This window comes from Macrobrachium nipponense, chromosome 32, assembly GCF_015104395.2.
Source record: "Macrobrachium nipponense isolate FS-2020 chromosome 32, ASM1510439v2, whole genome shotgun sequence".
Lineage (NCBI taxonomy): Eukaryota > Metazoa > Arthropoda > Malacostraca > Decapoda > Palaemonidae > Macrobrachium > Macrobrachium nipponense.
Genome location: NC_061094.1, coordinates 12,383,969 through 12,396,293, shown reverse-complemented (window position 1 = coordinate 12,396,293; position 12,325 = coordinate 12,383,969). Strand labels below are relative to the sequence as shown.

At 38.4% G+C, this 12,325-nt stretch overlaps 1 protein-coding gene across 1 annotated transcript in view; it reads right to left on the bottom strand.

Annotated features, from left to right (window-relative positions):
- Positions 1 to 12,325, bottom strand: part of LOC135207607 (tectonic-3-like) — a 118,965-nt gene that overhangs the window by 29,631 nt on the left and 77,009 nt on the right. Inside the window, 1 exon segment of the mRNA XM_064239476.1 lies at positions 10,227 to 10,414. Coding sequence (XP_064095546.1) covers positions 10,227 to 10,414 — 188 coding nt within the window.

The following is a 12,325-nucleotide window of genomic DNA, read 5'->3' as shown; positions in this document are numbered from 1 at the left end:
TCTTTCCCAACTCAGGATGTCTTAACAAACAGAGGGGTGGCTAGAGGCGGGCAGTATAATGTTAAGACCTCAGGTTTGCAGCTATGAAAAATACAAATTGTCTTAGAAAATTTGTCATTTGTTCATATGCAAACAAACCTTCTGTCTTAACAATAGGATAGAATCATACTTGGAGGGAGGTACAAGACATCCTAGACTGACTAGGGGCCTACCCACCTGTCCAGCTTCCACAAGAAATGACTTCTGGAGAGGGACTGAAGACGGTTCAGAAGCTAGATAAATTGATATCTAACCACTCAGACCCTGAGTGATGTACAATGATATATGGGAGAACCATTGTAGTATAGGGAACCAAAGAGAAACTTTTATCTAATAGCAAACCAACACACCATATGAGAGAAAAAAAAGAGGGGGTTATTCTTTTCAAGTGTGTTCATACAGTATATTTTGTCACAAGTATGGGGAAAAGGTAAATAATTGCTTTATGCATACAGTTTTCAATTTAAAGTGTGATGGTCGTAGTTTAAAAGCATGTTGAATGTTAGTGGTTATGTAGTACATATTGACAAGGTAGGGCGAGTAAGGATACAGCGATACCATTTTACACCTGTTGAGTTTTTTACTTGCATTTATCAAGATTTTGTCCTTGACCAGTTCACTTACTCTAATTCTGTAGGCTGCTTGGGTCTCGTGACTCAATGCCATCCAAAATAAATTCCTTAGATATGTTACAAGTTTTAGGACGAAAAGGAGAATGTACAGCAAGGTATGCCTGGTGGCCTCCCGATACTTCCAGCGATGAATCAATGGAAGAAAAGGAAGGAGACGCAGGATTGATTGATTGATTGATTGATACTATATTAATCTAGCATCGTGACAACTAGGTCATTGATGCTGAACTATATATAAAAAGACCCTATAAAATTTTAATAATAATAATTTACAGAATTATAAAATAGATAGATACTGGCAATTACAAAATAAATATAAAAATAAATTATATAAAAAATTATTACATACATACATACATACATATACACACACACATACATACATACCATAAACATACGTACATGCACACTCGCATACATACACACAATTTCAATAAGAATAAAAGCAAGGCGCACACAAGCATTACAGTTTATCTAAAATACCAGAGTTAAAAAGAAATCCAAACAAGCCAGTCATGTTAAAAATCCTATTTGCTCCTCAAAAATTTTTTTGATAACTTAAAAAACATTATTCTCCTTCCCATAGTATAGATATTGATTGCGCTGTTCCACCAAACTGGGGCACTCAACCAGCAAGTGCATAACAGTCAGTGGAACTAGGCAATCCTCACAGTATGGTTCGTGATCACGACTCATCAAGTAGGAATGTGTCAGCCTAGTATGTCCAATACGCAGGCGGCACAGAGCCGTTTCAAACCTTCTGGGCATAAAATCGTACTGCCAAGGATTGATTGCAGGTGCAATTGTTCTCATTTTTACATTTGTAGTTATATTTGACCAAATATTTTGCCAAAGTACTTTATGCTTCTCTCTAATTGGAGTATATAAATCTCTGCACGGCAGCTTAAATGATCTGGGCTCAATACGAGAAACAGCCTCCTTGGCAATTTAATCAGCGCGTTCATTTCCAGATATTCCAACGTGTGCTGGAACCCAACAAAATTCAATATTAAAACCCCTCCGCTTAGCTAAAAATAACCATTCCAGAATACTTAAAACTACTGGATGTTTGGAATAAAAATCTTTCAGTGACTCTAGAGCGCTTCTAGAGTCACAGTACACAATAAAATTCTTATCATTACTTTTTAAAACGTCTTTGACAGTATTTAAAATTCCATATAATTCTGCAGTAAATGCAGATGCATTACTTGAAAGCCTTCCACTACGCTCAAAGGACGGGAAAAACTAAGCCAAAACCAGCGCCTGCACTGGTTTTGGATCCATCAGTAAAAACTGGGATAAAATTGTCATGTTGTGACACATGATCTAAAAAGGTATAACGTAATATTTTATCAGAGACATTCTTTTTTGGTTGATTGAAGTAGTTACAAAACTCTACTGCTGGGAATTTCCAAGGGGGAGATACAGATGCCTTGACTGGTAGTACACATTTGTCTGGAATGTTCAGGTCTTGGAGGGTTGATTTCAGTCTGAAGCATTATGGACGTGGCATCTTTGGATGACTTTCATAAAAGCTATCAAATCTTCCATTTCTTAGCGACTGGCATACTAGGGATCCTGGAAGTCTTTGGAATCTGAACCAGCTTCGAGCCAGAGGAGCCTGGTAATGTAAGGCTATGGGCATTTCCCCAGCATCTACTAACATACTCTCTATAGGGGAAGTCCTAAAAGCTCCAGTAGCAATCCTAATTCCAGTATGGTGAATGGAGTCTAAAATCTTAAGGCGACTTGGGGTAGCCGAGGTGTAAACTTCACATCCATATGTTAATTTTGATAAAACCAAGGCTTTATACAATCTCAATAACTGGACTATCTGCTCCCCAAGATGTACTTGACAAAAACTTTCAAGATATCCAGGGATTTTCTGCACTTAGCCCTGAGATTTAGGATATGGGGAAGCCATGTCAACCGAGTATCAAAAATCATTCCTAAGAACCTTGTTTCATTAACACAAGATATTCTCTGGCCATTTACATATAAATCTGGGTCTGCATGTATCCCTCTAATTCTACAGAAATGCATGGCTACAGTCTTTGATGAAGAAAATCTGAAACCATGCACTTCAGCCCATTTCACTATCTTATTTATTACTATTTGTAGATGACGTTCTGCTACTGACATACGTGCAGCTGCAAAAGATAAAGAAAAGTCATCCACAAAGAGTGTGTGTGCATAACATCAGCAGGTATTTGCTTTACTATGTCATTAATTTTTTCTAGAGCAAAAAGTGTTACACTTAACACACTGCCCTGAGGAACACCTTCTTCTTGTTTACAGACTTCAGACAGAACTGCTCCTACTTGTACTTGAAAATAACAATTTTTTAAGAATAGCTTGATAAAAATAGCTAATTCTCCTCTTAAACCATATTCATGGGACTACTTTCAGAATTCCATACCGCCACGAAGTATCATACGCTTTTTCCAAGTCGAAGAAAACCGTGATAAAGTGGTGCTTAGAGGCAAAGGCCTCACATATTGCAGACTCCATTCTAACCAAGATATCAACAGTGGATCGCATATTGCGGAAACCACATTGGGCCCGGAGAGAAAAAGTTTCCTCGCTCTAAATACCACACTAAACGAGAATTCACCATTTTCTCCATTAGTTTACACAAACAAGATGTTAGGGCAATTGGACGATAATTTCCTACAAAAGAACTATCCTTTCCAGGCTTGACAAAAGGAAGGACTCTTGCTAGTTCCCAACATAAAGGGTAGTAATGTTCTTTATAAATTCTGTTTATTATACTGAGGATAAATCTCTTAGTATTCTGAGCAGCATGCTTGATCATAGAATATGAAATTTCATCAGGACCAGGAGCAGATTCTTTACACTTTGAGAGAGCCAATTCAAATTCTCTCATAGTAAATGGAATATTATAAGACTCCTCTTTATTTGTTGTGAAATCAAGATAATACTGTTCCATTTGCTTTCTGCTGTTTGCATACGGTTTCTCCTTATCTTTTTTAGATATTTTAGCAAAATGTAGGGCAAACTCATTTGACACTACTTTTGGATCTCCTACATTTATGCCATTTATTTTTAACACAGGTGGTTGGCTAGGTACAAACTTCCCTGCTATTTTCCTTATCTTCTTCCACACTAATGTGATGGGAGTTTTGCAATTTATGGAAGAAATGAAGTTTATCCAAGATTTTCTTCGTGCATTTTTAATTTCAAACCTAAACTTTGCCCTAGCCTTACGAAATTCTACCAGATAATAGTTACATTTCCGTCTTTTATACCTAGTAAACCAAGATCTCATAGTTCTATGGGTTTCATGGCATTTCTTTGACCACCATGGAACTGGTCGGCGCATAAATAGACCTGATGTTCTTGGAATTGACTGAAGTCCAGCTGCAAATAAAGTAGTAATTAACAATTCCATAGCATCCTCAATGCATCCAAATTCATCTGCTGTAGCTTCGATTGAACTATGCTCTTCAAAATTTGCCCAGTCAGCTCTTTTTACACTCCAACGGGGTAATCTTGAACATGGAGGATTTGATCCAGTGCTTAAAACAATTGGAAAGTGATCACTACTATACCTATCATCGATCACTTGCCAATTAAAGTCGATAATGGCATCGGCACTACATATTGACAAGTTTATGGCTGTTAAAGTACCGGTCTGTACATGGAAATGGGTGGGTTCTCCAGTGTTTAGAACACCAATATTTTCACTTTCAATAATGGATGACAGGCAGTTTCCTCTCTCATTAGTAATTAAATCCCCCCATAAAGGATTTCTTCCATTCATATCACCTAGGATGATGAAAGGCAGAGGAAGCTGTCTGATGAGATTACAAAAATCAGTACTAGGGAAAGCTACATTTGGTGGAAGATATACAGAACAAATTGTATATTTACGAGCCAGAAACACTTGCACTGCAACAGCTTGCAAAGAAGAATTAACAGGAAAATGCTTGTGTGGAGTATCATGGCGAACATATAACATTGCTCTACCCAGGTTTCTATTGTTTTGATTTAGATGTGAATGGTAAGCAACATATTCTTTAGGGCAAGGAATAAAATCACTGCTGAGCATAGTCTCCTGCAAAGCTATACAAACAGGAGACAACTCAAAAATTAACATTTTGAGCTCCTCCCATTTAGCTCTCAGGCCCTGACAATTCCACTGAAGAAAATTTAAGAAATTACTTGAGTTTAGAGGCCTTGATAATAGGGCCTCTTTGAAGATATTTTGTCTTCGTAGGGTTGCCAGGAATTTGGGGAATCCTACTTTGTTTTGTTTTTTTCTTAGAGGAGACTGCCTGCCCCCCTCAGCCCCCCCCCCTCCGTTTCTTTTTGGGACTTGCATTGCTACCTGCATACAGGAAGCAACTTCTGGTTCTTGGCTGACTGCCTCCGTAGCTGGTGCTCCAGGCTCCCAAGAAGCCATTGCAACAGTCAAAACTGATGCTGCTTCCAAAGAAACTGATGCACCAGCCAAAGCTGATGCTGCCTCCAAAGAGGTTGATGCATCAGCCAAGGCTGAAGCTGCCTCCAAAGAGGCTGATGCCCCAGCCAAAGCTGATGCTGCCTCCAAAGAGGCCGGTGCACCAGACAAAGCTGATGCTGCCTCCGAAAAGGCCAGTGCTCCAGCCAAAGCTGATGCTGCCTCCGAAGAGGCTGGTGCACCAGCCAAAGCTGATGCTGCCTCTGAAGAGGCCAGTGCACCAGCCAAAGCTGATGCTGCCTCCAAAGAGGCCGGTGCACCAGCCAAAGCTGATGCTATTGAAGTCGTAGACATTTTAATTTGAGCTTTACCCAAGTTGTTTTTGCTGCTACTTTCTGTTACATGGGATTTTTGAGTTTTTCCACCTGTTCTAAATGAATTTGAAGCAGTATTCGAATTAACTTTCCTCCTTCTCAATTGTTGTCTATTTGCAGCAACACTTGCAAAAGATACTCCTGGTCTTATATATTTGTTCAGTACTATTCTTCTGGCTTCTGCAAAAGTAACTTTCTCAAGGACTCTAGTATATTGTACTTCTTTCTCAAAAAGGAAAACATCACATGAGTTCGAGGATGACTGGTGTGCTTCCCCACAATGAATGCATTTTGGTTCAGCATGGCAATCACCATGCTCAACTTCTCCACAATTTATACAAATTGCAGGGTTTCCTTGCAACTTGGATCTACAGGACCCAATAATATGCCCATATTCCTGACAGTAAAAACACCTCCTGGGTCTCAGCACGTTACTGTTTCACTTATTTATTCTGTACCAAGCTGCTTTAATAAAATTTGGTAACTTAGAAGAATTAAAGGTTAATAACAACTGTGGCATAGGACACAATGCCCCGTTTACTTTCTTTTTCAGTCTTTCCACCTTCAATACCCCCTGATCTTTAAGTTCATCTTCCAGTTCCTCTTCAGGATGAATCATAAGGTGAGGAGCATATATAATTCCTTTGGTATGATTGAAGGTATCGTGTGGTTTACATTCACTCTGAACTCCTCCCAGTAAACTCAGAGATTTCAATTTCTCACTTTCTTCTACTGATCTAGTCTCTACTAAAAGCTTATTTCTACCATGTGGCAAAATCTTAGGTTCCCTCCCACAGCATTTTACAATATCCCTATGTACTTCAAAAATATTCATAACTTTATCCTCAAATGTAATGGTTAGATATTTATCAAACTCATTAGGGACACATCCTCCAGATTCTTCTAATGATTTTCTTTCTACAAAATTCTTCTCCTTGATGGGGAGTATATGGTGCCAGTGTAACCACACTGGACTGAATAGTCCTTCCCATGTCTGGTTCCGTGCAATGGTCATCAGGATTTTGGGGTTTTAAGTTCCTCATAGAATGATATATAGCAAATTCGTCTAGGTTTTCCCCATACCCACCATGGAGCCACATTTAGAGGATGCAATTCCCTTACTGGGGCACCCTAGGGGTACAACCTAGATATGCACCCCACATCCAGTACCTTACGGGTCATAAGTCCATCGAGATCAGACCCAGCACCGAATGCAGGGTTTGACATAAAAGTTTCCCCTCGCTCGACCACATTGGGTACTCCAGTTCTACGGGTGGAGAGGCATGCCGTCCCACTCCACCCTCCTTCAACTCCAGAGAACAGTAAGAGCATGTCCAAATTCATGCTAAGGTCATCAACAAAATCCATCCGGACAGAGGAAGGAGAGACATTGTGAAAATAGGAGGAGGTGATACAGAGTACCAGGATTAGTCAGGATGCTCTGAATTGACCTTAGTGGCATGGCAGTACCTACCGGGGTGAATAAATCACCCCACCACCATTGCTCAATTCTTCATTGCACCACGCAAGCCCCCCCACTACAGCAAAGTTCCTGGTCACAAGGGAAGGGGGGGGGAGACGCAGGAACAACGCATACTATGGGGGTTGACTACTGCAGGAGACGAAACATCGGGAAGAGGCAAAAAAACCTTCCCAAGTAGGAAGAGTCGAAATCCTCCAATGTTCTCTCTTGCCATAAAATGACCTCCTGCTCCTTAGGCCATGCCCAGCATTCCGTGCAAGGATTCGTGATAGTACAAAAATTAGAACGACACCTACTGCACTTTATGTGAGGGTCAGTCGCTGCTGAAGCCAGAAAACGAGAAGACGGAAAACCTGGAACTCCGGGGCACATACACTGACACTGAGAAGGAGCAGAAGAAGCCATAATATCAGCAAAACACACACACACTAAACACAAGTGAAACAGGCAATGAACCGGGAAAAAAGCCAAGAGAGGTTAACAGACTCGCCCAGGCGGTCAAAGAAAAGACTGGTGTAGCGGCATAGTCCTTGACCAATCCTCACCTGAGCTACGCATGCGTTGCCAGATATCACAAGATTCCTTGCTTTCATCTGGATCCAGCTAGGCGCTAGAAATTATCCTATTATTAAGACCGAAGGTTTGTTCGTGTATGAACAAATAAACAATTAGGTATATTTGATGACTAATACAGTCAAAATCATCACTGACTGGCAAACTATAGTCGATTCATTTAAGGTAGATTCTTGTGCCTACGAGACATTGTTTGGCGGCCTCTGATTGGCTGGTACCGGGAGGTAGGCCGCTCGCTCAGTGTCTCATTATTTTCATCTGTGGCTTAGAAAACTAGCAATATGTTTTTATTTCTTCAATAATCTCATGCTTTGGTTAAAATAGGAAAATTTTGGTCATACCATAGGATTCGGTATTAATTGTACAACTAAGTCATCTTTTTCCTGAAATCAATAAGATAAAACACAAAGGAATTACAATGAGTAAAAGTGAAGAGAAGTATTTGATTCTTTATACCTGTTTTTACTTTTCATCGGATTTTGCATCACTAATGCGATCAAGATGAAATAAAACTTGTATTTTCATACAATAAAATCACCCTGAATACGCTGGTGCTTACAGATTTTGGATGCGTGTAGTATGTGAGGACAAAATGAAGAATATGTCTTATCATGTTGCATCCGTGAATGATTCAAGTTTGACTCTATTGCCGAGAGAATGAGATCTGTAAGAAGTCGTTGCGTTGGTCGTCTCAACGAGAGATTTGAGTTGCCAATTAGCGATATACGAGGTTGCAGTTTCAACAATATTTACCATGTTATATCATTACATTTTCTGTACTTAAATACACAGAATTCCCATTAAGACAGCCGAACATTTTCAATCCAATATCATACAGTATGTCTGGACATATCTGATAAGGAAAATAATAATAATCAGATGGATGCATCTGGTAACGTTAGCCGAGATCTAGGCGGGAAGCTGGGAATTCAGTCCAGCAAAGAAGTTGAACTCTGTGAACAGACTTCGCACTCTTCAACTCAGCCTAAGCTTTAATCAGGTTGTTTCAGAATATTTTTTATTTTATTATATGAATATATTTTCAAACAAAAGAGATATAAGAGACTTATTTGAGGGATATGAAATAATAATCTCAGTGAAGTAATAACAAAGAATTAAGGGACCTTGACTTCCTTTCAGGCCGAGTCAAGTACGGATGCAACATATGACATATTCTTCATTTTCTCTTCATATATTACACGCATCTAAAATCTGAAGGCACTAGCGTATTCAGGGTGATTTCATTGTATGAACACAAGGTTTATTCTATCTTGATGACATGAATTATTAAAAATCCGATGATAAATAAAAACAGGTACAAAGAATGAAATGTTTCCTCTTCACTTTTACTTGTTGTAATTCCTTTGTGTTTTATCTTATTGATTTCAGGAAAAGATGACATAGTTGTACAATTAATACCAAATCCTTTGGTATGACCAAAACTTTCCTATCTTGAGAAAAGCGTGAGATGATTGAAGAAATATAAACATATTGCTAGTTTTCTAAGCCGCAGACAAAAATAATGAGACTGAGCGAGCGGTCTACCTCCCGGTACCAGCCAATCAGAGGCCGCCAAACAAACGTCTCGTAGGCACAAGAATCTACCTTAAGTGAATCAACTATAGTTAAGGACCCTGATAAAATCTTAAAACTATTAGTATTCACATAAAAAACTAATGTACAAGTATTGTCTAGGATATGGCTTCAATAACAGGCAGTCCCCGGGTTACAACGGGGGTTCCGTTCTTGAGACGCATCGTAAGCCAAAAATCGTCATAAGCTGGAACATCGTAAAAAATCCTGAGAAAACCTTACTTTTAATGCTTAGGGTGCATTGAAAACAATGTAAACTGCATTCTTATTGCATTTTTCATCAAAAAAAACTTCAAATATTGATTATTTTGCATTTTTGGTGTCATATTTCATCTGCCAGATGAATGTTGTAGGTGTCGTAACCCTGGAAATAATGTCTGATGAATATAATTGAGAAGCGCCTTAACCTCGGAATGTCGTAACCCAAGCACCCATCATAACCCAGGGACAGCCTGTACAAACTAATGAAAAAGAAACATTGCACAATTAACAAGAAAACAAAGACTATGCTGGCTAAGCAGTACAGTATAATATATGGGCAAATGATTGCATGTGAAAATGTAATTACAATACAGTATCTTAATACTGTGTGTATTAATTATACTAAGCTGACAAACCACCACCTAATCCTCAAACCACTCAAGATTGCAACTTATTCAATAACCTTCATTGCCACCATAAATGTTTTTAACGTTGGCTTTTCACTTTGCAGAGTTGGACATGATATGAGCTCTCTCCCTGTCCTTTGCTCTTTCTGCTATTACTTCCACATGCTTTATGTCTATCTATTTCCCAGATTTCCTGGACCTTGTGAAAGGTTTTCTTATGTCTTTCTACTTTCATATCAAATGCTGGTGACTGCATGTTCAATCTGTGAGACCTAAGTTAATTTTGTGGCATCCTGATACCAAATATCTCTGATTCCTTATGTGTAATATGATCTTCCAATGGTAACCTAGCTGTAAGTCTTAATAAGAGTAATGCATGTGGTATGAACTAATCATTAAACTGAGTTCTCTACTAAAGAACAATTCTATTTACCAGTAACCTAGCAAGCTTTGTTCTTTTTATATACATACCTGAGACAAACCAATGACACGTTACCATACCTGGAATAGACGACTGGGATCTGCAATGAACGAAAAGGCCAAGTAACTGTGGGCATCTAAATATGAGTTGGCCACACAGTCTAGTGCTAAGGTCTGGAAAACCCTAATGCATTTTGATGTAGCATCACGAAGGAACAGTACTGGAGTGGTTGTTTCGCACTCGCTCCCAACAACTGAGGATGGTATTCCTGGCAAGAGAAAAAATTGACATTCAAGAATCTTCATAATTCACAAAATTAAAATTATACAAAACAAACAGAATGGTATTTACAATTCCAGATTATTCCATTTGTGCCCTAGTCTCACATTCTTTCAACAGTAGTCATTCTCGTCTAGATACAGTAATCAATTTGCCAAAAGTCTTTATGTATTTCTATCAATAAGACACCCAAATTTAAATGAATATTTAAATGCAAACTTTAAATATTCATTTAATGTTAGACTCAGGGGCTTCTAAGTATAATAACATAACTGACATAGCTTTCCTATCTGGATGATAGGAAGAGATGAGGAGCAGCTGGTCAGAAAGGCAGAAGAAACAGCAGAAGCAAGACTGGAAAGTCCTGTAGGGCTAGGAAGTCATGGAAAAAAGGGGAAATAAAGACCTAGATTTGATGAAGGTTCAGGCAGAAAAAGCACAGGACAGAGGAGAATGGAGAAAAAGAACTCATGCCATGTTTAATCACATCAAGAGAAAAAAAATTATGATGGTGATGAATACGTACATGAAACCCCTCATAGTCTACAGAAAACCACTCTAAAGTCAATACTACACAACTTTCTAAAAAAAAAAATTATATGTATTCAGTTATATTATCTTGCTCTAAACTAATCTTAGTTCTATCTTTGACTTAGTTCACATAAGACTCTTCCAAATAAATGTGATTTGGGTGACAAAGCTATACACTTACAACTAAGGAAAATTTTTTAGGCAACTTGCAGAGTGGAGACTAGTCCTACCCAGTCCATCATGTTAAGTCTTTACTGCTCTTGTAAAATATAATGATAGTGATTTTATAGAGATATGGGGGTAGAATTCACCTTGATTATCCTAAGGATAGCATCCCCATCTTTCTTGTAACTACAATGTTTGGCTCATCTGTTGAATACTGCATCTGATGGCCCACAACTCCCTTTTATCCTCAGAAATGGAGCAAATAATATACCAGGTGCTACACGCAAAGCTGAGGTATCAGATAGGCTAATGTTCACCCAGATATAATAGACAACCAGTACATGTGGCTAGCTAAACTTCATAATTTTGCACTATTACTGGCATTTACTTATATATCGGAATTATTTTTTACTACTATTTTTATTACAGTAAAATCCATAATAACAGGCATCCTTGGCACCAAATGGTTACAAGCTATTTGAACTTGCCATTTGTACAAAATAAATATGCACTTTGAAAAACCAAGTGTGTGTCTTGAACAGTCATTTTGTCATTCATTATCAATAAACACCAAATATTTTTAACCTATATTACTAAATAATTCCTAAAATCTGAAACCGAACATTATCCCATGCTCGTCTAACTCTAATGGTATTGTGAAGAGTGCTTGAATCCATACAGCGGACAAATCACACACACAAACACACATTGATGCATCAGATAGCAGACACACACACAAACTACATACAGCAATGCACTTTCTGTGCATTTGCTTGATTTCATTCTTTCTGTCAAAATTTACCCCAGCACCAGGCATATATGTATGTACATCCACACATAGGCAGACTGAAAAATATTTGTATGTCACACTACATTACGTAATTTAAGTACAATATTGTACTGCAATAAACATATGTCAATAAGTATAACTGAATCACGAAAGTTAGGAACGTGATAACTCCATAAATAAAGATATATGCCACGAAGGAAAAATAAACGAAGGAGGTCTGCAAGATCTTTCGACGTTAAAAGTCCTTTACTGAGCAGTCTCTGCTCAGTAAAGGACTTTTAACGTCGAAAGATCTTGCAGACCTCCTTCGTTTATTTTTCCTTCGTGGCATATATCTTTATTTATATGTCAATAAGAATACTATACTATACTATACAAGAGAAAGAGGGGCCACAGTAAGTGAACAGGTTACTT